Source organism: Anolis carolinensis, chromosome 4 (assembly GCF_035594765.1).
Source record: "Anolis carolinensis isolate JA03-04 chromosome 4, rAnoCar3.1.pri, whole genome shotgun sequence".
Lineage (NCBI taxonomy): Eukaryota > Metazoa > Chordata > Lepidosauria > Squamata > Dactyloidae > Anolis > Anolis carolinensis.
The window spans coordinates 192,361,409-192,385,856 of NC_085844.1; the positions used below are offsets into that span (position 1 = coordinate 192,361,409).

The following is a 24,448-nucleotide window of genomic DNA, read 5'->3' on the forward strand; positions in this document are numbered from 1 at the left end:
AGCTTTCTCTAGACAGCTATCTGTTGGGTATGCTTTTAACTGGAGTCTCTATATTGAACAGGGCTGCACTTGATGGCCTGTGCAGCCAATGCTATGATGCTGTGGGAAAATGTAGAATAGCAGCATTCCATCTACATAACATTGATGAATATGAACTGCTGTTACTTTCATTGTTTTCTAAATTGGAATGGGAGTTGGATTATTAGTTTTTATTATTCTTAGGGTCTTAGTCTTAATAAATACAACTGATCTTGATCAGTGTTGCTCTGTCATTCAATGGAAACAGAAGATGCCAAGCAGTATTCCAACATTAAATATCCAGAGGATTAAGATGTCTAGATTTGCTCTTGTAAGGAGTGTGACCAATTACCAATATCAGCCAGTCTTATTTGTACAAATTTTTATTTTGTAAGATAAAATGTACAGAGAGAAAGTGTATAATAAATAGCACCAGCCCATCTACATAAAAATAAACCAACAGCTTAATTAACCTTACAAAATATTGTTTGGCATTTCCTCTTTGAGAGACAGATGGTTAAAAATGTTTTTAAAGCCCTAAGAATGCAGGCACCATGGATTTTTTTTTTTGCAAACTTCAGCAGAAATTAAGAACATGTCAAAAGAAAGGATTTACCTTCATTTGATTATCTTTTTTAACCATGTAAGAGGGATGTAGGTAAAAGATGGGTAATGTCATGGAAACATCTGTTACATTTCTTGTCTTCTAATAAACCACCTATGCTACAGATGGCAACACGTAAGGATAAAAATTCAACTGAATGGTAGGTTTTCTTTTACATAACCAATAATACCTCCAGGTGCTTTGTTTTTGAGACTGTTTTTCTCACACTGTTGTTTTCAGCTGATGAACCAGAAGGAGGCATATAATGAATTGCTGTGTGCTGCTGAGGCTGCCTCCAAGGCAAAACAGGGAGGTAAAACTCCAAATTCTTCCATTATTCAACAGAGCCAGCAGGGGGAGTAAAAGGGCAATCTTCCAAATTCAGACCACCACCACTTGCAAATAAATAAATACGCTGGTTTAAAGAAAATGCTTAAGAAAAGGTAGCACAAAGCATCAACCAAATTTGCCTTAAGACAGATGTATATATGATGGATTCATATGTTCTTTAGGTACAAACACAGGACAGAGGGCTATGTTCACTATGAGCAGTGGCTATGTTCAGGACCAGTCTTGCCGCTGCATATCAATATGCAAGGGTTTGGGGATTTATAATTCTGCAACACAGGGGAAAGGCATGACATGGCATTTTGGGACACATTTCCCAGCTCCCAAAACAAAATGACATGAATGTGAGAAACCAAGATGATATTATGCACAAAATACAAAACTGTATTGCTGCAGAATATCACCACTCACTGCAGTTATTAGCCAAATACTCCTGCTTGAATCCTACCCTTATTCACACTGAATCAATGTAATTATTGTACACATTGAATCACCAGTCAATAGCTCATTTAATGGGCATAATCTGGTTAGAACTGCTAGGAGGATTCAGGATTCAGATCTGGATCACTAAAACTGCTTTTTTAAAAAAAAGTATCAAAACACTCTAGGCACCTGAATTGTTTTCTAGCACTGCATGATGCAGAATATGCGCATTGCTTATTATATCATTTTAAAACTCACAGATGTCTTTAAAAAGTATTCTACTCTTTTTACAAAAATATGTTATGTTCGCTGTGCTACCATGATCTTACCAATGTCTAAGAAGAAAAAACACAAGGCCTGCCATTTTCTGTATGATTCTCCCACTTTGCTCAACTTGCCACTGAAGGTGTATGAACTGGCCTCACAGTTGTACTTGCTACCTTGAATGCAGATGCCAGTACTGTAAAAGCATAGGGGATTTCTGCTGGGAAAAGTAAAGATACTTTACACACTTATTGTCTATTCCTGTCCTCAGGACATTTCTATAATGAACAGTTCCTTTCAAAAACACACCCCCTTTTAGTGGCTTTAGCACTGTGGTTCTGAGTGAAGGGTCAGATACAGTCTTCCATAACACTGCATTAAAACTATCAATGGCATCTTTCATTTAGGCAAGGGAACTCTTTTTAAATAGTTACATTATGGAAGTCGCATGTTGAAAAGGTAGGTTCGATGCGCCTCTGTTCACCAAAATTTATATTTCTTATAGGAAATGAATATGCTCTGGAGTGATACTATCTCCCTTGAAAACCTAGATAGTAGTGTCAGGAGTGCACTTGAGTATAGACAACAGGATATTCCCTTGCCAGAAAAGGGTATGTTGCCCTCCGCAGTGCTGAAACGTTGTCTTGGCCTTGGCTCAGTGCTAATGATCTGAATCAGAAAGATATGTCGGCTGAGTCCAACGCCACACCAGCATGTCCTCTCCTGCCACCCTGTGTGATTCCGTCTGAATACGTGACTCATTGGATGCTAGGAAATCCACGGCTCGGTCCCAAATGCGCTTAATTTTTTTCCTGGGAAAGCAAACAGGGAACAAGCTGAATACTTATGCATGGGGCCATGCCTAAATTATACAAGGGGAAGGGGGAAAAAAGCATCTGGCATAAGTAATGGACTTAGTGGCTAGAGCATAAACATGCTAGCTACTACTAATGGTTTTTGTACAAGGGCCTGTCTTTTAATACAGAACCACTAGGACTAATTTGATGATGATGATGTTTATTTATATCCCGCCTTTTCTCTCCACAAGGAAACCCAAAGCAGCAGCTATACCAGTCAAGTTTAGAAAATCCAAAAGAGAAAAAACAAACCATCCATCCATAACTTGTGTATGATCATAAATTACATTTCCCTGCAAAATAAAATAAAAAATAGAACTCCAGAAGGTTGAAGTAAATAAATAAGAACAAAACATTTCTAATGAACTATTAACTGATCAAAGTCAAATGTGGCCTGGGAAAGGTGTTGGACTCAGGGATGAAATTTTAAGGGATAGCAGACCGTTTTTCAGGGAAGGTGGAATCTTGGATTCCAAGTTAGGTTAAAATTTAACAGTACCTTAGAGGAAGAGGGAGGTGTAAAGACAAAGTGCCCCAGTTCTCTGCCTCTGTCATCTTCTCATCTGGCGACAAAACTAACTTTACAATATTCATTTCCTTCACTTAAGAGGGACAAACTTAGCTTCACAATGAAGCTGTTGTGGGGTCCTCATCTATGTTTCTCCCTCAGAAACAAGAGATTTCAACAGTGCGGAGTTGGTGGTTTTTCCCTCTGGAGGAGAAGCAGATGACACGGGCAACCCAGGGGTAAAGAGAATGGAAGAGAAACAGAGGCAAGAGTTGGGGCACTTGGTCTTTCCCTCAGAAAAGGACTGCAACTTGCCACCACATTGAGGGGAGGCAGGGAAATTGAGACTATTCTGCTTTGCTGCTTGCTCTGAGGGAAAGGCACCCTCTCACAAACTCTAAGTGAGGAACTAAAAATGATCTGTGGCCCAAAGATGTTTAGTCTGTTTTAAGTTTGGCCTCTCGCTCCTGCCAAGTTGTGCAGGCCTGATCTACACAATGAATTTATTAATGGAGCAGGTTAAAGCAAAAAAACAAAAACAAAAAAACAAAAAACAAAAAACAAAAAAAAACTCACCTGTCCTGGGGTGGGATAAGTGTGTCTCTGATGTGAAGGATGCCTACATATGGGTACCGTTCCAAATTCTGCTCCCACTCTTTGTAATGATTCTGGACAGCAGCTATTGAAAGAACAAAGCAAGAACTTATGGAAAGCATATGAAATTATGGGCACACCGTAGTTCCTTTTTCATTAATAAACTTTACCTATGATTTTCTGGACCATTTTGTACATGGCCATCTCCTCTTCCTCCCTTTTCCGCCAGTAATACTTGAGAAGAAACAACATCCCCCAAAGAAAAGCTAAACCTGTGAGTAGAAGTACAAAGATGATATCTTGAATTACTTTGTGTGCATGTTTTATGTTCCACTGCAATCCTTAATCCTTCCCAAGCACTTTTTAAATATTCTCAGTCCATGGACAACCATGTTATACACAGGGGAGTTTCTTGACACAATTTGCTTGAGACTCAATAAAACCTAAAGATAATTTACAATTTCTGCCCCCCCCCCCCCCCAAAAAACCCTTGGCAGTTGAAATGGTTATTTTCATCTTCAAACTTTCATCTAAGTTACCATTATCTGTACTAAGTTTTTAAAAAAGGAATGAACTACTAATAGAGATATGTAAATTTTGCACCAACATAGCAGAACATTGTAGAACACTATTTAAATAAAGATGAGAGCAGCAAAACTCTAGTTTTGACATTTACAATTTATGACTTTTCCAAAGGTGTGAAAAATCCAAGGCTGCACAAAAATCTGAATCCTCAGTGTCCTAACACCAAATCCAAGAATATGGTAGTAACTTTGTCTTTATGCTACTTCAAGGTACTTCCTCTACATTGTATGTTCAGAGATTCTGAAAGCAACTTGTGACCATCCAGATGTTTCTGAGACTGTAAATTTCACCAGCCCCAACAGCATAGCTAAAAGTGCAGGGAGCTGCAGTCTAATAGTATTTGAAGGCCATAAGTTGCCCACCTTGGCTCATAACATCTTGATCCCTCAGCAGTCTAGAATGCTCTAAACTAGAGCTGATGTGGTCTATCCAATGCAATTTTCTAAATCAGCATCCCAAATAACCCCAGGAACAGAGCTAAAGACCAAAACACCAAGAACAAAAATGCTTGGGCTGTTATCCATGTGACCTTAACAGCCAGAAGCAGACTGGAGATTGTCTGCTGCATTGTGGTGGTTTGCCATTTCTGGAAAACCAAGTGACTCGGTGTGTGCATGTACACTACAACTGCATTCAGTTCCATTCTGGCATTTAGCCTGGTACCTTCTGTCTCAGCATTCAGGACACTGGTCACTCTACTTTCTGACGTAGTAATTGCAACTTTGATTCTTAGATATGGTTATCATGATTTTCTATGGGTGAGCTGATGACAACTGGTATATAGCATATATTCTGTATCTTAAAAACTAGAGCTGATAGGAGAAGACTGGTGCCATTTTTGGAACCACCAGGTCAAATATCCCCCAAAACAGGTCTAACATTTGAAGCACCAAAATGTATGTTGGCCAATGTAATTATTATAATGTGGAACACCGGGAAGCTTGATTGACAAAAAACAAACTTACTCCAAAAGAATATAAATAGGTTCGTAATAGCTGTGGTTAGTGCCCGGTGGAAACGGCAACCCAAGCTCATCTGGGGGCGGGCAGATTCAAGAGAAACCACCTGACTGGCCATGGTAACTGGTTTTGAAGGCTCATCACTGTATAACCTAAAGAGAAGAAGCAGAAGATCCTCTAATAGAAAAGGACAATAAATATTGATGGTCCACTTTAATCAGAAGTATAAACATTTTAAGGCAGCTCACTTCCCCATTACACTGTTTAGAAATTATATGAGTCCTTGTTGCTGGCCTTTGCAGACCATTTCAGCACTGAGGCATCACCAGCACACAGCTATAGCTTTGCAAAGACTGCAGGGTAGGATTACTGTCTGGCAAAATTAAGTCTTTCTCTATATGTTGTGTTTTTTTTTTTTGACAGCACCTCTCAGTGTGCAGGAGATTAAACTTTTAAATTGGATTCTCTCCTTCAGTGACTGCACAGAGAGCAAGCAATGGTGTGTGTGCATGTTGGTCTATTTTCCTCGAAACATATTACAACAGTCAACTCAGCTGGAAATGAATTTAAGTAAGTACACCTGAATTAAACCTTGGTACATCTCAGAAAATACTGAAAAAAACAAGATTATCTAAACTCTAAATGCATTTTAATATACATTATTATGAGAAAATTAATACTATAAAGCAAGATGTATCCCACAAGGTAATGAAATTGTAGGTCAGATGAGCTTAATCCCTCCTATAGCAGATTTCCCCACCTTTAACTAATCGTGTTGGAGTTTGTGCAACTATAATGGAAGTTTAGTTTTCTTCGATTACTTAGGATATATAATACACTGAAAGGGAATTCTCAATACAGAACATGGATCTGGAATATCTGAATAAGATGTGTCAGGTAGTTAAGGGGAAAGAGTGAGAAGGAGATAAAGGAAACCTGAAGTGGCACAATCAGGTAGTTTATGCATCAAAGCTGTTTGAGCACACAGAGAACACAGCACAATAATTGTACTTGGAGAGTATATAAATATGGACCAAATGAAAATCAAAAACTACTGAAAAGGTGTTTTGTAAAATCTATCCATAGAATCAGCAAAAGCAAGTTCTACAAGAATTATATTGCTCTGGGAGACCGTAGTCTTTGCATAGGGATGCTCACTATAGCAAATCTAAAAAAAAAAAAAAGTGGGCCTTCAGGTCTTCATTTGCTTACAGCAGTTACGAATCAAAAAATTCAAACGATTTAAATTTCCTAGCTATCTGACTTCACCGGGGGGGAAGGTGTGTGTGTGTGTGCAATTCATACCTCACTGTGAACAAAGACTCTTGATCTGTAGCCCAAGACATCACAGTTGAGTTCAAAACAACTCTGGTATCTGTTACACAGCACCTGACGTTTCATCCGATGCCTTAAATTACTTGTAGTTTAACCCCCTGAAAGGTTGCAAAATACGTAGCACAATTCTCAAACACAGTTGCATTACTGGTTTCTGCTACTAGCAAAACAATGTTAAAGCATTCACACATTTGGTAAAAAGTATACTGCAACTTTTTAGTATGTTATATATTCTTAATGAGTTCCATATTGAGCTGCCAAAACAATATCAATTTCCTCAAGTGCTGATGAAACTCTTAATTATGGTAAATACAAAACTGGGGAGAGTATTTTGTGTTTCCAGGCTATGACTTGTAACGGTAAAGAAAATCTTAATTAGAAAGAGCTAAATTCCATCTCACCAGCAATTCTAGGCATGTCCCCAAGGGAACAGTATTTAGCATTATGGAGTCTTTGCATACAAGAATGGAGAAAGAGAGCACATTTTCAAAACATTAGGTTACAGCAGAGTTTTAGATAATGTGATTAGGGGCTGTTACTGCTCACAGCCTCAGGCTTGTGAAGTGATTCCACAGCAGTCACAGAGTTAACAATAACAAGAAATTATTTCTGAAATCTAATAAAGACTACTGAACTGAAGTACTGGAGTGTGCTGCTTTATATGAAAACATCTCAACACAATACTTGTGGGATCAAAATATTGCCCTCAACTATATTCTGGAAAAGAACAGAATGTGATGCTATTTATACACACATCCCACCAACAAAGGGCTACATACACAGGAAAAGAGTTTGAGTTTTATTGTGAAAGTTTCAGTTTTGGTGAAAGTTTGTAATAATGACCTAGAATGCTCTATTCTGTGAAGGTACGTGGATATGATAATGGTTTTCCCCACCAATGGGCTCTGGGAACTGTCACTTTATGAGTGAGGTGGAAATTTTGTGAAGAGGCTCAGAAATTGCAAACAACAATTCCCAAGTTTCTTAATTAGAAATGAAGTTATGCTAATTAAACATATTTAGAACGATCTTGTAAACATAGCTCTACAAGTTATTCCAAGCAAACTTTGAATGAGGGCTAGAAGCTTCATGAAAGATAATTCATCTAAAGCCTGCAAGAAGTTAAACAGGACCTTTCAGAGACAGTATTTCAAATTGGTAATTCCAAATAAATAATTTCAATTACAACAAATCAATTAAAATGGATGAAAATAATATAATTTCAGAATGTTAAGCACACATGCTTAACTCTCAAAGAAGTATAATTCACATTGCTGTGATCTAGTCTTCACTTGAATAATACTGCTTTCAAATAATACATCTATATATGGTAACTTGTATATATTTATGTGGGCTTCTTGCCTGCCATGAGTGGCTTTTAATATCATCCTCAGAGTTCAAAAGAGTAATTTATAATATCAGGATGAGACAAGGAAGGAAGCCCTCATAAATATATAATAGCTACTCAAGACTTTATAAGCAAAACCTTGGGGAGATTCGTATGCGGTGATGCTTTATCTTCAGAAATGATCTGCAGTCACTGTTCATTAAACCATCTTCAAGTATGAGAATACCACTAAAAAGAGGTAATGCTTATTCTGGTTCATATACAACCAACTAAAATCTGTAACAGTATTGCTATTTACACCAATCAAAAGGTTAAGCACTCTCTGAAGATGGGATTCACCCCATCCAATAACTAATTTTGTTTTTCCAGCTTCAAATACCATAAAGCATCTTGCAAAATAACCACTTTTCTTATGTGCACAAGTGCACTCACAATACCCCAGGTAAACTGGACCACCAGAATACGCAAATGAGAGTGTAGAATATCACTAGTGTGCTATAATGCCTAGAGCTGCCTAACCAGCCTGGCTGCTATCCAGCAAAACATGTGGAGTGCAGCGAAGCATATTTCCTGAAGCTGTTAATAGCAGAGTGGGGTGCAGGAAGATGGAGTGCAAGTTTCCGAGGTAGAAATAGTGAATGCATGAACTCTGCTGCTTTGTGCTCCCCCCATCCCTTAGCCTTCCCCTCTGCCCGAATGAGCTAGTGAGACCACTGACTAATCTGCAAAGAACCAGATCTGCAAAGGTTAAACTCCAAATGTGGAGCGACAACCGTATTTAAAAATGAGATATTAGAGCTCATTCTAAGAGCAGTGTTCCTGTGTGTCTCATACTCTGAATTGAATGCCTCTTACAAGATAATGCCTGAAATAATACAGGTTCATCATATGAACATGTTTATTATTTTGATTATATGCCATGTTTAGATTTCCTCACTTGGCCAACACAGCAATCAATTGGGGATTTAGGTATTTCAGAAAATGTAAAGCTCTTTACATACATCACCCCAGTAATTGCTAACACCACTACAGTATGTCAGCCTGATGTTATTGCACTTAATACATAAGGGAAAGTCTTGTACTTAAAAAGATGCAGTACTCGAATCTGAGAGTTTCTGATTTACTAAGCTGTTAATGTTAGGAAAAAACTGCAATACAACACTGAACCATTCTAAGGCTAGTCTGCACAGCTTGAGTAATCAAACCACATATGCCATCAACCAAGAACTTCAACCTGCCAGAGGCCTGACAACCCAGGGTTTGCAATCTCAAATAGTCTGCAAGGGCAGGTGAAGTATATTACATTATAAGGCTCATGTTCAAATATAAAACAAGCACTAGTCTATATGAATACAGTGTGCCAATCTCATACAGATGTCATAGCTGTTTCCAAAAGTTGGAATCTCCATATAGAAAACTTGATTTTGTTTATTTTCCAAACAACAGTTTGTTGATGGACAAGTCTCTGAGCCGATTCTCTACAGACAATGGATTATGTGTTCTCCTATTTACTTACAATATTCCTGATTCCTTGTTATTGTCCAGTAACCACTGCAGAGCATCCATAAACTTTTCTGCAGAGTAGCCAGTCACATTCTGCAAGGAAGCATATCCTCAGATGTAAACACTGTATTCCTCTGTGAGTTTTTTCCCTGCAAATGTATTCCCCTCCCGCACCACTCAGTTTAGTTTTTTTAAAAAAAACAAACAAACAAAAAACAATAATTCTATATTTTCCCACATAGAAGCACTGAGTATAATTTTATGGTGATCATATATGGTGTAGTCACATACATAAAATATTTTAAGGGTAAATACAGAATTCATAGCACCTTTTAATATAAAGAAATACAACGTAGACAGAAAACAGTGTTTTATAATGCTTGTGGAGTAGAAAGGAGAAATGTAAATGTCAGCAGATGTAAAATGCAGGGAATTCAGTTTCTCAAATAAAAAAGAAACTTCAAGTCAAATTAAGCAGCTATCTAGACTTCACAAAGAAATAAAAAATAAAGCAAGAAAAAGGGCAAGCCAAGTAATAGCAAAAAACTGAACTGGCTATAGAGAATATCAAAGGAAGGACCCTTTACTGCAATAAATAGCAGAGATGAAGAAATGCTGCAACAGAAATACATTCTAATCTTACTTACCTCTATATAATCCTTTGCTTCACCAATTGGAATAAACTTACTTTCTAAGTTCTCAGGGTTTCCACACTCAAAACTGCCTGGGGGGAGAGAAAGATAGCGTTACCTACATGGAAAGAACGTAACTTTAGGAAATTAGGAAATCTGCCAAAGAGTATGGAAGCACTGAGACAAGTTCCATTTTAAATAATTTTAGTACTAACCAAAATGCTTGTGCAGAACGTACACCCAGATTAGTTTTATGACTTAATAAAATTCTGTAGCTGCTGTACGCAGCCTAGCATAGAGCAATTAAATATCACATTCACTCCATAAGTAAATGCTATCTAACAAGAAAGGATTGCTGTCTTTTCTTCCTCTCATAAAAGTTTCTATTTCTACACCAAAGCACAGTTCTAAAACAATGGTCCAATGCCAAAAAAAACCCCAAGGTCCCTTATTTACATTTCTCTTCCCCATTCCTTTCTGGATTGTAAGCATGAGGCTAGAGGCTGCCTTATTTTGATAGATCTTTAAACCAGCTCAGGAGCACTTCCAGCTGAAGAGAGGGGTATACATACTTAATATGAGAAGAAAAAAAAGCTCACCTGTTAGGTCTTAAAGCTGGCACAGTGGCTTTGATGCTATCATCACATGCTAAAGAAGCTAATCCAAATTTAAGTTTAAAAATTGAACTGAAAAGCTGCTTAATTCTGTAGCAGTTCAAGCAGCTGAAGTGGAAAAAAAAGTGAGCTCTATTTTTCTGTATCCACACCTTCCATTTCAATGTGCACAGCTTCTCTAAAGTACATACATCGATTTTCACAGGTTCTTTCTCCCACAAATTCATCATGGTAAGGTATAATTTAGCTTTGCAATGCAAATGGGGATGAACAAGAGATTGAAAAGCAGACCAGTTTTGAGGAAATGGAATATATGAATTGCTGTGATCAGGAAAACCATTCTAGGTAGAGCGTCACACACAGGAGCACATGCAAAATACAAAAATGGAGCACATGGGCTCATTAGGAATTGAGAATATGAGTTTTGCAAGAAAAGCTCTGTAGCCATATTTCAAGAAGTCATACCCCGATATTTAATGCTTTTACTACATGGAATGATCTCCTCAATAAAATTAGGCAGACTCTCAGTGATGTGTATTACTGCCATCAACTAATTTTATTTCTTTGTTTCAGACTATCTTTCTGATTGTTAGTATTATCATTTGACCTTTGATTTTTAATGGCTTTCAGTGACCACTTGTATTGCATGTTTTGATGTATGTCACTTTGAGACTCTTAAATTGAAAGTCATATAACATATAGTTAACAAAAATAAAAATGATTAATACTGTATTTTCATTGGTAATTTGTAATCACATTAGCATTATGGAAGGTTTTGAACTGTTTGGGCCACATTGAAAAACAATGCAACAATGATGATTTATCAAAGTGGTAAGAAACTTTGAACAATTTTTGATTTGTGTCTGTGGTTTGATCATGGACCACAGGGCTGGAAAAGGCCAGGACAAATGAAATATTCAATCCTTATATCTCTACATGGAAAAGATATGCCCCAAACAGGTAATTTCTCCTGCTAGTTTATTGAACCCACAGATTTAGGGAGGCTAATATTTCTTATAATCTTTTCAAGGGAAGCAAGAAACTTTCTTCTAATCATCTCAGTTCAAATCAAGGTTGAGATAGTATACATTAAATTTTTATTGAATCACTGTGATATGTATAAAGAAAAATCAGAACTCACCAGCTTTACCCGCAAGGTAGTTGTATAACTCATGCAGTATGGTCATTATTATTTCTTCTTGTTTTGCCTGACAATACTGAAAAGTTTAAAGAAAACATCAGTAAATAGATCTTGAATTCAAAAATTGTTTAAAGAAATGACAATGAACAGTTAAATATAAGATCTTCTCATCTGCTCTTCCCTAGCTAATGACCAGACTTCCTCCCAGCTCCCCCTCCCTTTTCAAAGCATCACAACAAAACTGATCTATCAGATTATATGGCACTAGTGGACTGCAAGTCTTAGTTTGATCTCTTCAGGCCCTCAGTCAATTTTCAACAGTCTTGATTTAGTTATCAGTTCAGGCTTCTACAGCAATGATGTCCTCAATTTTCAGGATAAGAGTGAATGGGAGAACAAAGAAGTCTGCCTTTTGGGAACCCAGTTTCAACTACTATTGGATTTAGCCCCATGTGATCTGTTTTGAGATCATGATATTTTCTGAATGTGGTCTCAACCTAAAAGAGTTCAGATTTGCTGTATAGGAGAAAGCCCCTACTATATGGTTAGGAGGGTAGTGTATTCGACAAAATTATAAGTCTCTTACATGACACCCAGTTTACCAAAGATTTCAACAGTGGAATGAAAAGTGCTACTGCTCGGGGTTAAGACCTTAAATTTCTGAATCTATGTAAGAGAGACATGTAGTCTCTCTTACAAGCATCCCGAGAACACAGAGTTATCCTTTTAACTAGACACACTACACCAAGGATTTTTTCCCCTTTGGCTACATATTATGGAACAAGTTACAACTACATGCACACATCAAGAAAGATTAAAGCTGCTAGCTTTACTTAAGCTTGTTATTGAAAAATAGAGATGCAGACAAAATCCTTGTCATAAATCAATCTTACTTTTATTACAACTGACTAAAGAAAATTTCTGCAAATGCAGGATTTCAGATTTGCAGCAGATTAGTTTTACACAGTTTGAATAATTATTCTGCATACTAAATTGATAAAACGAGGTCTACTAATTTCACATTAATAAATCATTACATTTCTCTTGGAGAGGCTCACTTCTATAATAACACTGCTAATAACTGACTTGTACACTCAACCATTATATTTTCTGTTAAAAATTAAATGTAACCCCCCTCTAAAATATCCATACTTACACTATCTGTTCTCTGTGCACAGTCCACAGATAACAGCTTAACTGTGAATGAAAAGATTGAGGACTAGTTACTTGCAATTAAACACTTCCTGAAAAGGCCTGAAAAATAAACACTATATTTTAAAAAATGAAGAGGCTTGTGGCATCTTAAAGACAAAAAGATTACTGGGAATGCCTCATTTTGTTCAATGGGACTTACTTCAGAGTATAGTGTGCACAGATCTAAGCCGTAATTGACATCTAGTTTAGATATTGTTTCATTAAAAAATTATTAAATACATATAAAATAGCAGTAAAAACAAATGTAAGTTAAAGTAAGAATTTGTGAACTTAGTGAACTACCTGAGATTTAAAAACAGTTATAGATGAAAATGCAACTTAAGCTCATGTAGCGTTATATTGAAAACATAACAAAGACAAATCTTGACTGAGTTTTCCTGACATATTAAAGTATAGGGATACTAGTGTTAAATAGACAAAAGGGCATATACAAACAAGAGTATTTGAACTATGTGATTTTAAGACACATGTTGTGATACTAGGATAAGACTGTGTATTCCATGTCATGAAATACATGCTGCTCTATTTAAAAAATAAGGCACACTTTGCAACTGCTTATGTTCAATAACTTCCATTTATCTAATGCTTTGCAAGAACATGGCCAAAAGACTGGGTGTGTCCATGTCTGAATAACCCCTTGTTACTTAACCACTATTATGACTTTGGATACACTGTTCAAGACCATGGAATAAACATCAATTAAGTGTTAATAGGAGCTTCCATGCCCCACTTTCTATTTTCAACTTGGCTTTCAGGAACCGCCAATTTCAGAGTATAAGAGAGCAGAACAATTCATATGTTCCTACAGAAGTATACATATCAATAATTACTTTCTAAGCAGTTAAGCAAAGGACATCTAAGGATGCACCTACACTGCAGAATTTGAAACTGTTTTAACTGAAATGGCTCAATGCTATGGAATTACGAGTGCTGTAGTGGTGGCATGGAATGGAATAAGAGAACTATGATCAGGCTATCAGAGAAAGAATTGACAAACAGGCAGTTGAAGAAAAAGAAAATCAAGGTGGATGAAATGCTACACATGGTCTTTCCACAAGGGCTGCTTTCAGACCCTGGAACTGAGAGACCAGGATGACCCTATCCCTGCTTGCCTTCTACAGGCAGATGAAAACATACATCAGGCATTTAGAGAATGATGACAGGATGGCTGTTGGGGATGGCATGAGTGGGATTTTGGGAGGCTGTGTAGCTTTTAAGTATAGTTTTAAATGTGTTTTAATATTTCAATGCTCGTTACATAGTTTTTTTAAAAAATATATACAGTGGACTCTTGTTAACCAGAACTCAATCAACTGGAACTCTCAAGCAACCATAAAAAAGGAACAATACTGCATTGTTTTTATATTACAGTACAACTGTGTTACACTGAATCAAGTTTGTCTTGATTTGATTTTAATTACTGTATTTCAATATTAAGATAAGGTCAGTACAGGATTTCTGGTAAGGTATAGTATTAGTCAGGCTTATTTGTTTTAGGAAGTTACAAGCAACCAGAAATTACATTTATCCGGCATCTAACAATCCACATGGATGCTGGTTAACCGGGGGTGCATCAACACTGTCAAGGCTAAACATCTTGCAAAGCTATACCTGCCAGGATCCATGGCTCATTGATATGATATGGAATCTAGCATTCTTTGGTAGTAAAGGCTAAAAAATCTTGTAAAACTCAACTCCTAAGATTCCACAGGAACCAGGAGACCCTGGTGGAATGCGGGTTATACTGCTGAGCTGCTGAAATTGCTGACGGAAAGGTTGACAGTTTGAATCTGGGGAGCAGGCTGAGCTCCCGCTGTTAGCCCCAGCTTCTGCCAACCTAGCAGTTTGAAAACATACAAATGTGAGTAGATCAATAGGTACTGCTCCGGTGGGAAGGTAATGGCGCTCCATGCAGTCATGCCGACCACATGACCTTGGAGGTGATTATGGACAAGGCCAGCTCTTCAGATTGGAAATGGAGATGAGCACCAACCCCCAGGGGCGGACACAACTAGACTTAGTGCCAGGAAAAACCTTTACCTTAAGATTCCACAGCATTGAGTCATGGCAGGTAAAGTGGTGTCAAACTGCATTACTTTGACAATGTCTACTGTATTTATATTTTAATGCATTTGCTTTGCTTTAATCATGTCATGTTTGCCATTACCTGCCTTGGGGGAAAAAAGCGGATAAAAATAAAGCAAATAGAGAAATACACATACAGTTCTCCTCGGGCCCTTCCAGCTGGCCAGGTCCCACCATCTTCACCCAAAGGATTGCAAGGAAGGTGACCAAGAGCCCTAACGTTGCCAGCCACAGGAACCAGGAGAGATAAAACTCAAGCCCTATGCCTTTTCTCCCTTTCCCTTGAGATTTCAAGCCTATAGGTTGACGTGTCCCATCCCAACGCGTGCCTTGCTTGAACCCAGCACCTGTCAGGGGGGACCCCCTTTCTTTTCTTTCTGCCCTCCATGGAGACCTGTAGTTTAGCTCGGGTCTTGTGTCTCGGGTGAGTGAACCCAAGTAGGAGGAGCTGGGGGTGACCCGGCTCTCGGTCCCTAAATAAGGCCTAGTGCTGCTGCTGAAGCCTGGCCGGGTTCCCTCTGCTCTGGGCGTCTTAGGGCTGGGCTCCCTTTCCCACCATTTGGTGGAGCTCAAGCCTCCTCCTCCCCCTTCGGTGACTGTGGAGCCCCACAAAGCGCTGGAAGCTAAACTGTCAGCAACGCCGTCCCTTAAAGTGGGGACTTCGAGGGGGGCCCTCCTGGAGGACAAGTCCCAAGGGCTGCTGGGTAGCCTCCCTTCTTCTCTCGGCAAAAAGGTTCTCTCACGCTCAGTCGACAAATGGTTTCTCTGAGTCGGCCCTCGGTTCCCTAAATCCCACTCCCCTTCCTCCTCCTCCTCCTCTTCTTCTTCCTCCTCCTGACTCTCCCTCTCAACCAAAACTCGCGCCTGAGGAGAGGCTTTCTGGCCTACTCTCGCCTTAGGCCTCGAAGGCCCGCTTGGACTCTGAGGCTGGGCCCCAGCGCCGCCTCGGCTCCTCAGCCCCGCGGCCACCTCTGCCCGCAGGCGAGTGAGCTTCTTAGCGTAGAGCTTGCGGGTGGTATCCGTAATAGGACCTGGCTTGTAGCCGAGGGCCAGCAACTCGGCCCGGAGTTTTGAATCTGACAACCCCGCAGCCGCCATCGCGGACGATGAGGAACAAGGGAACCGGAAATGACGCCTCCCGTGAGAGAGAAAGAGCCGCCGCCATCTTGGGAGAGGCACGCACGGCTCTGTCCCGAGCCTCCGTTTTGAATCCCAAGTGACGTCACTGCTAGCCGTTGCCACCTTGAGAAGGTCGGCTTTCTGACTGGAAGGGCGTTGACAAAGCCAAAGAAAGCAGGAATCAAGGAACATGAAAGACACTGCAGACTAACTCAACCAGAGAAGTCAGCCACAGCAGAGCACTTGGTGAACCAACCTGGACGCAGAATATTATTTGAGAACACAGAAATGCTGGACTACTCTGACAACCACCATGTCAGATTACACAGAGAAACCATTGAAATCCACAAACATGTGGACAATTTCAACAGAAAGGAGGAAACCATGAAAATGAACAAAATCTGGCTACCAGTATTAAAAAAAATCCTCAAAAATCAGGGCAGTAAATAAAGAACAACACTCAGAAAACAAGGGAATTTTAGACAGGAAACAACCAGGGCCAGCTAACAAAGGACTCTCCCAGGCAGTAAGCAACCAGAACTTGAAGCTGCAAGGCCATTCAATGCTAACCAAGCTGATCAATTAATAATAATAATAATAATAATAATAATAATTTATAACTCGCTTCCATCTCCTCGAGGGGACTCGGAGTGGTTCACATGGGGACCAAGCCCAATCAACAGATAAAACAATACAACGATAACATATAAATTAAAACAATAAAAGTAAAATAAAATTCATAAAATACACCATCGAGCATTAGGACTAAATGGTGAGGCTATTAAGAAATTACAGGGAAGTTAGGCATGTGCGAAAACGCAAGGCAATGAGATTCAGAAGTAGGGTAAAGTGCTGAGGGTTAGGGTAGTAAAGACTGGATGATGATAAAAACGTACCTACTGTTCGAAAGCATGTTGGAACATCTAAGTCTTCAAATTTTTGTGGAATGTGGCCAGGAAGGGTGCTAATCTAATCTCCCTAGGGAGAGAGGTCCAGAGCCAGGGGGCCACCACCAAGAAGACCCTCTCCCTATCAGTCGTGTTTGCGACGGAGGCAGGAGTGAGAGAAGGGCTACATTCACACTCGCTTCAAGCAGACAAGAGTTATTTCTCCCACCGTTTCCGACAGACCCCTCAACCTCTGAGGATGCCTGTCATAGATGTGGGTGAAACATCAGGAGAGAATGCTTCTGGAACATGGCCATACAGCCTGAAAAACTCACAACAACCCAAAGGAAGCTGTCAGGGTGGATTGATGCATTTTGACACCACTTCAGCTGCCATAGCTCAGTGGGAGTTCTAGTTTTAGAAGGCCTTTAGCTTTCTTTGCTAAAGGGTGTGGGTGCCTTATCAAACTAAATCATTGAGCACAAGGGGGAATATGAAATGGCCCGAGGCTATTAGGAATGGTGGGCGTTGAAGTCCAAAACATCTGGAGGGAGGGCCGAAGTTTGCCCATGCCTGGTTTAAATGCCCAGGTTTCCCTGTTCGTCTTTACTCAGGAAGAAGCCCTGTTGTTTTCAATGATGCGGTTTGGTGAGGCACTAACATCCTTTGGCAGAGGGTCTGTTTCTTTTATGAGCAAGATTGGTTCTGTAAGTTTGTTCTTAAGCTGAATGTGTATGTAAGACAGGACAGGTACATTTTTAAAGTAATTCCAACCAAAAAAAGTTCTTGTTTTAGAGAGCATGAGGAAGGGTTACCACCCCCGTGGTGTCTGTTTGGCTGTCTGTTCCCGCTCAGAAGATTTCACCTCATTTTCTGTCCCTGTGATAATAGGATTTTGAAAAAAATTTGCTTGTTGTGAAGACAAGGATTCGTAATAAAGCTTCAGTGGAGATGCCTTTTCCCCATAACTACTCTTTCAGGAGTGAATTTCCCTTCAGTTATTGCTGTCTCACCCTCGTTCTTAACTATGAATCAGATGTTTGTAACTCAGAGACTGCTTGTATAAGTGGCAGAGCTCTATTGCACTTATTTCTTATACGTGAGCATCCTATAAATATTTGTTTATCACTGTGGAAACAGAATGCTTAACTGAACGGTTTATGTTTCTGTGTACAGCCAGACGGCAATGTTTACACAGGCAGGTTGGCTTCTGTGGGCAGCCAACTGCCAGGAGAAGGAAATGAATGCCATAAGCAGGGACCTTGTAATCCCAGGGCCAGTAGAAGCCACTGCTGCTGATAGGATTTATTGGTCCTAGACATTTATAGATGTGTGAGTTAGGCCTCTGACATCCAGCCTCTATAGCAGAATTAGAACTAGATTTGATGGACATGAAGTAGTATTGAAATGGCATTTATAGCTTAAGAGTATTCTTTATGTATAATGAATATGTGCTTTACTGCCATGTTTGGGTTGAAATGTAACAGGCAACTAGAAGCAAGCAGAGTTTAAATGGATTAAAATATGTTAGATGACCTCAATCAAGTCTTCTGTTTTTCATTGGTCAAGATAAAGGGTTGTGTGTGAGAAGACTGGGGCTGGGATCAAGGAAAGAGTGCATTTGTGCAGCTGAACAAAGTTGTGTTGCCTCACACTTCTAAAATGGAATAATAGTAAATTCTTCTTACTGTCAGGACCCAGGCTGCAGAGCACCAATAACCATACACAGAGGCCAGAATCTATCTAATATCTTTATTAAAGAATTATATAAAGTCAATAAAAACAAGTGTAGAATATAGTCCAGAAATAGACCCTTCAGGAAAGGTCAACTATAGTCCAGGGAAGCAATGTCCAATATATGATATTAAAGTCCAAAGTTATAATCCACTTCACCGAAACACACACTATTTAGCAAGCAATAGTGTGGGGAACTGTCCTTAGTCTTTGAGGCTCAAGGTAAAAACCGAAGGAGGGAAAAACAAGGCTGGGATCCGAGAGGCAGGGTCCGTGGTTTAAAACGCAAGGCAAGGCAAGACTTGAGACTTGGCAAGGTACAACTTGAAACAAGACATTCGTGGAACAAGAACTGAGTCCATAGAAATCCGTGGAACAAGGCAGGGCTGGAAACTTGGTTCAGGAGCTGGGAACTGAGGTACGAAGTCTACACACGATCTCACTCCACGAGCTGACGAATTGACTCCGCAAGGAATCCTTTGTGGCCAAACATCTATATAGGATCTTGTTTTCCCGCCAAAGCACACTTTCTCTGGGGAACAAGAACCGAAACCTATACTGTCCAGATGCAAGACTCCTTAAACTTTCCCAAGGGAAATAGACTTAATCATCTAATTGTCTGGCAGCTATCCGGGTGCTTCGGCGAGTCGCCTCCCGAGCGTGTCTATCTTGATTATAATAAAGGCGGCGAGAAAATGGGGGAGATTTCTCCTCAAGGCTTGTTTGGCTGACTTCTTGTGGACAAACATCCTGCAGCTGCAAGGGCTCCAAATCTGGCAGAAACGGTGGGAAACCCAAGTTTTCCTCTTCATCTGTCACAACAGTACTAGGAACGGGACTACATGGCCCATGAGTCATCACACTTACACACTATGTTTTGTTTTATTGGGGTTCTCTTAGATTTTCAGTGGATGGTATACATCATATATCACTTTGGTCTCATTGCCTTTGCCATTTCCACTGTTGCATATTTTAACACCACATAATGTTCTGCTTATGAAATAGTTTTGTAATGTTTCTTTTCTCTTTATGCTGTTTAAAATTCTCTTTCTCAGTGATCTGTATATTTGAGGCAGAAGGAAATGTTGGGTATATTAATTGCCTGGGGCGCTTTCAAAGAAGACTATTGCTATTTGTGCTGAAGCAGTCAGTATTCAGTGATGGAGCAGGCAGACAGTTCTTTGTTTAATTTGCCCCCCTTTTCTCCCTGTCATTCTGATTATGTTCATTTCCTTTACAAACTCACAAACTATATGGCCTAGTGTGAAAAGTATTGTGTCAAATATAGTTAGCAGTCAGGAAAAAAATCTCCAAAACTACAGCTCTGAACAATCCACTTAAGGGAAAAGTAAGATGAACCATAGTAAAGAACTCTGCATTCACAAACTGAGGATACTCCTCAAGTGAGGTTCCCCATTATATTGTGAAAAAAATAATCAGAATTTCTGAACATAAGTCCAGTTTTAATCTAAAATGTGGATGTCAAGTATAGCTTAATAAATATTGCTCATAAAAGAAGGAATGCAATATGACAAATATAAAGTGATGAAATAATGAAACAACTACTATTTATTATAATCAGAGATATCATGAAATTGTGAAGACTAGAATTAAATACTATTGATGGCCAAGTATCAAACAGTGGCATATATCGAGCAAAAGTCACAGACAGTAAATTTTTTAACAATTTTTCTGCAGAATTTGTCAGGGTATATATTAGAGTACAAAACAAAAACTCACTTTTTAAACTTGACAGTATTAAAGTCTGCAGCTATATGGTTCATGGTTTATTTTTGTTATTGTTTTGGCTTGATTTGAAGTCAGGAGAGATTAAACTGGTTGGAATCATTCAACAATATAGTGAAATGGTGCTTTATGGAAGTGTTGCTGCTAGCTAATGGAATAGATAACAGAAGCATTATGCAAACAGCAACAACGGAGAATACATCTAGACCCCATCTACATTGCCATATAATGCAGTTTGAAACTTATATGTTCAGTTCAGACTCATATATTGCAGTTTAACTGCACTGAACTGCATTATATAGCCGTGTAGATGGGAACACAGTGTTTCCAGGTTACAATCACAGTGCCTTATTCATGGAATTCCAAGTAGGTGGGGTTCAGACATTATCATCTTCTACTTGCATTCCTCCTGTGTATTTCTGGTTCTTCTTCCATTCCCCCCCCCAAAAAAAAACAAACAAAATAACAAGAAAACACAAACTATTAAATAACAAATGTGATTGTTCCACAAAAACTCCACCTTTCTATTGGTAGTGCGAGGATTCTTGAAGCATCCATTTCACCTTATGAGTGAAAAAAGTTGATCATTCACATTTTGCTTATGGGTAACATTATTGATTTTGAAAATCTGTTGCACTCTGTCAAGTAGCATTTTCTTTGATCACCTCCATTCTTAATTTGCCAAGATGAAAATCTCTTTCATTACACATTTCTCCTGTTCCCATAATATACTGTATGTATGTGTGTATGTCTTCAAGTCACCCATTAACTTATGGTGACTTTATGAATTGCATAGGTCTACTTAGGCATATTATTATTAGCTTAACTTCAAAGAACAGAAAGGATCTGGTGTCTTTAAGGTTTTTAGGCCACATAATGACTTATATGACAAACTGGGTGCGAAACACTAGCATGGTTTCTATACAGGTTGAGTATACCTTATCCAAAATCAGACAAACATGTTTTGGATTTGAGATTTTTTCAGATTTGCTTGTATTTGTCTGTATGTACATAATGAGATATCATGGAGATGGGACCCAAATCTGAATTCATGACATTCATTTTTCATATATATCTTATAGACATAGCCTGAAGGTAATTTTTTTACAATATTTTTAATAATTTTGTGTGTGAAATAAAGTTTTTGTACACTGAATTGTCAGAAAGCAAAGGTATCAAAATCTCAGGCAGCCATGTATACATTTTTTGATTTTACGGTAGTTTGGATTTTGCAATTCTGCATGAGAGATGTTCAAGGTGTATTCAATGTTGAGAAGACATTCAGTGAGTCTCAGAATCTACAGTGGAAGATTTGGTGAAGGATTTAGGGAGGAGAATTCATTTCAATGTGCGTGTAGGAAACATTTTTTGAGAAAGAACAGAGAAGATAGACGACTTAATTCCATTCTCAGTTTACAAATCTCTTGGCCCTCTTTGTGCAGAATTCTGAGCAAATGTCATTATGAACCCCTTCCCCCTTAATGTACTACAGAAAAATCTGATAAAGTAATATGGAAGTTAGGAGGAATGGTAATCAACTCCATTTGTGGAGGAAAAGAAAGTTCAGTGTTCATAATTAAAGAAGAAGAAGAAGCTATGATTTGAAAATTAAATTTAGCACATCAGAGATGTAGAGTAATTGCTTTTCCTGGTGCTCTCTATAAAAAATAAATGAAAACATCTGAAATATTACTGTTTAATATTTGAATTTAATTAAAGATAATGCAGAAATAGTGACTAATGTTCCTCATAAAGGCAACAATATAAGGATCTTTAAATGCAGTAGGGCACTTATTCAACGTTTTATGTACTATTTGAGAGGGCCACAGATCTATTGAGGTTCCCTTTCATGTCTGTGAAATAAGAGTCAATGCTTAGATTACAGTGGGCACTTTGGTCTCTCATTTCATTTTATGATTTGATATGGTGAGAAGATGGAGTGTCCTTTTCAAATCATAACATAGTCTTTAATTGGCCCCATTTGACACAGACAGTCCAATTATTTTTCCATTGTCTCACTTTTAAGCTGCTTAAAAAAAATCCTGGTTTTTTCTTCTCCTACTACTTTCCCACTTTAGCATCAGCTTACTTCACCTGCTGCAAACTGGCTTTAAAGTGCAAAATAGTTTATACTCAATTCAAAACTAAGAGAGGAGAGTCAGCATTCCCAGTAAGCTCTAATAAAAGCAAACTGTTGCAGCCTATTCTAATTTATGTCTTCCTTCTTTTTTGCCATTTTGACCACACTCTGATGTCATTTGTCCTGATTTTCATCTGTGAAATTTTATAAGCTTTGAACCAGATTATATGAGTTTACACTGCCATATAATCCAGTTCAAAGCAGATAATCTGGATTTTATAGCACAGTTTAGAAGAAGCCACAGAAAGTATTCTGAAGAAAGATGTTTAAGATTGTATTGCAATCTAGATGTGACTAGATTTATCTCCTGCCCAACCAACCTTCACCTGTTAAAAGATGGACCAGCTGTTTTTAGTCATGTCCGCCACTTCCAAAGCTATGCATATGTCCTCATTTATTGCAGTGTGCTAAATAGATTTGGGCCATGTCTACGCTGAGTAGTTTAGCTGTGTAAATCTGCCATGGAGCAGCTCTGGATTTTGCTCATTTGTGCTGAATCTGGGGCCATTTCTAGATGGTCCAGGAGCACATCTGCCCCACTGAGCTGACCATTGACTTCTGCCCAAGCTCCTGGCTATCACAAAGGTATCTGTCAATTTCAGAATATGGTGCCTCCAGGACCAGCAATGGGGGGGGGGGGGGAGAGATTGCCCCTTCTTTCTTGCCGGGCATGCCTTGTCCTACATCAGCAGAGGCCAGGAACTTGGACAGAGCTTCATTACCAGTCAAGAACAGCAGTGCCAATGGCCATCCTTTTCCCTTGAGCTGATGAGCACTCGGAAAGAGTGATGACCAGTTTGGACAGTAGATCAGTCCAAAACAGGCTCGATCCCATTGTTCAAACTATCTTGAAGACCTGGAATACCCTGGAAGTAAATTTGGGGTTTTGGCCTCATGTAGATAAGCCCTAGTTCATAATGTTAGCTGCTACTGTAACCTTCAGTCTTTGTCACATCTTGCCTTTGTAGCATTGTTAGGTTTGTGCCTACTCTATTATGTTGAAGTTCATAGTGTTATAACTAAGAACATGGATAAAATGATTTGTGCCTGTTGAGTGTATGCTAAACCAGATAGGCCAGGCCAGAGAAACCAATTCATCAAGTTGAAGACCAGCCAGAATGGTTTATTACGGGTTGGCCAAAAAGGATGCAAATACAGCAATTTGCTTCAAAGGTACAAGCATAAACAAAGAAACGGAAGACTTTTTATGCAGTGTAATAGCTATTCAAAACTCCCGCTTCCCTCCCTGATAGGCTGAGAGGGGTGCCTGTCTGGATCAGTGCCCTGATTGGCTGAAGGTGCTGCTGGCGTCACCGCCTCCAGGCGGCTATTTTCTTTCCCAGGAAAATGTCAGCTAGGGATTCACTGGCTGGGGAACCATCAGCTGGTGGAACATCACATGGGAAGGGACGACCATTGTGAAGACAATGCCAGTGAAATGACAATGAGCTTTTGATTAGCTCAAAAGTTCCAAACCAATTCCAAACCTAACAAAGCTTTGAAACTCTGGAGACAACAGGTGATGATCTTGACAATCAAGAATTGGGCTTCAAATAAAAAGGTTAAACAAATGTACATACTGTGAACCTCTGTTTCCAGAGTCAGCAATCTCTCAGCCCAAGTAGATCACTTAACTAAACTAATATTTATCTAGTCTGACATGGAAATCTGTATGTCTGAATGTACACACAATGGATTGTGGTTATTTCTCTGGCTGGGAACAGCTGGAGGAATTTGCCCAACCTTTCCTGCTCAGGAAATGCCTCAGCGGGGTTACAAAAAATGATTG

At 39.1% G+C, this 24,448-nt stretch overlaps 1 protein-coding gene across 1 annotated transcript; it reads right to left on the bottom strand.

The window, feature by feature from the left end:
• Positions 1 to 385: 385 nt before the first annotated feature.
• On the bottom strand, positions 386 to 16,176 carry lemd2 (LEM domain nuclear envelope protein 2). The gene is made up of 9 exons (XM_008109733.3): positions 15,171 to 16,176; positions 12,890 to 12,930; positions 11,734 to 11,809; positions 9,994 to 10,070; positions 9,360 to 9,439; positions 5,167 to 5,312; positions 3,787 to 3,888; positions 3,599 to 3,701; positions 386 to 2,469 (listed from the first exon to the last, which is right to left on the bottom strand). Exons 1-9 carry the CDS (start codon positions 16,129 to 16,131, stop codon positions 2,319 to 2,321), a joined length of 1,737 nt encoding a protein of 578 aa, XP_008107940.2. The 5' UTR covers positions 16,132 to 16,176; the 3' UTR covers positions 386 to 2,318.
• Positions 16,177 to 24,448: the final 8,272 nt, after the last annotated feature.

What these genes read in the sequence shown, in the direction of transcription:
- lemd2 (XM_008109733.3), bottom strand. Translation starts at nt 16,131, where the DNA reads ATGGCGGCTGCGGGGTTGTCAGATTCAAAACTCCGGGCCGAGTTGCTG. An exon ending in GGAAGGGCCCGAGGAGAACT is followed by an intron (nt 12,931 to 15,170) that starts GTATGTGTATTT and finishes TTTCATTCACAG; the next exon opens with TTAAGCTGTTATCTGTGGAC. An exon ending in AAGCAAAGGATTATATAGAG is followed by an intron (nt 9,440 to 9,993) that starts GTAAGTAAGATT and finishes GCTTCCTTGCAG; the next exon opens with AATGTGACTGGCTACTCTGC.